The sequence below is a fragment of the Penaeus monodon genome, chromosome 27 (genome assembly GCF_015228065.2).
Source record: "Penaeus monodon isolate SGIC_2016 chromosome 27, NSTDA_Pmon_1, whole genome shotgun sequence".
NCBI lineage: Eukaryota > Metazoa > Arthropoda > Malacostraca > Decapoda > Penaeidae > Penaeus > Penaeus monodon.
This window is the reverse complement of record NC_051412.1, coordinates 16401376-16401919: the sequence shown is the minus strand read 5'-3', so window position 1 is coordinate 16401919 and position 544 is coordinate 16401376. Positions and strand designations below refer to the sequence as shown.

The 544-nt window shown below is 27.8% G+C and overlaps 1 protein-coding gene across 1 annotated transcript in view; it reads right to left on the bottom strand.

Moving 5' to 3' along the window:
• Window positions 1-145: 145 nt before the first annotated feature.
• LOC119590629 (RNA-binding protein 34-like) overlaps window positions 146-544 on the bottom strand; it is a gene marked incomplete at its 5' end in the record, with an annotated part of 8781 nt that continues 8382 nt past the window's right edge. Inside the window, 1 exon segment of the mRNA XM_037939308.1 lies at window positions 146-541. Within this exon segment, the coding sequence (XP_037795236.1) occupies window positions 353-541 (189 nt within the window).

Genomic DNA, 544 nt, shown 5'->3' with positions numbered 1-544 from the left:
AAGGCATAGTCAGATTAAACTAAAGATTATGATTTTTCCATGTACTGTATATAATTCATTTTTGTATATTTGTTAAGGTTCTAATTTGCATGACTTTACTTTTATTGGCTTGTTTTTCAAAGTTGGGAAGAAAAAAGAAATCAGATATAAAAATAATGATTTATTATTTACCAAATGTTACCTTCATGTAATAACAAGAAAGAATATACATGTAAATTGTAAACAATGACTTATTTATCACTGATATAACAAATTTAAACTTTCATCATTTTCTTCTTCCTCCTTATAATCATATGTATATCTTTATATATTTCTTTTACCACTTCTACAGGTATTATACATAAATGTACCATTAATCATCAAATTTTAAATGAAGCTTTGGTTTATCCATGTTTGTGACATGTAACACTGGTTGAAAATCTACTGACTGTGGTCTCATGTTGCCTCTTGATGTGTTATTCTCTTCATCAAATCTGATATGCTTTCTTGGTTTTACATCTGTCTGCAAATGTGTGTCTGACACTTTTTTCTTGTCTCCTTCCTG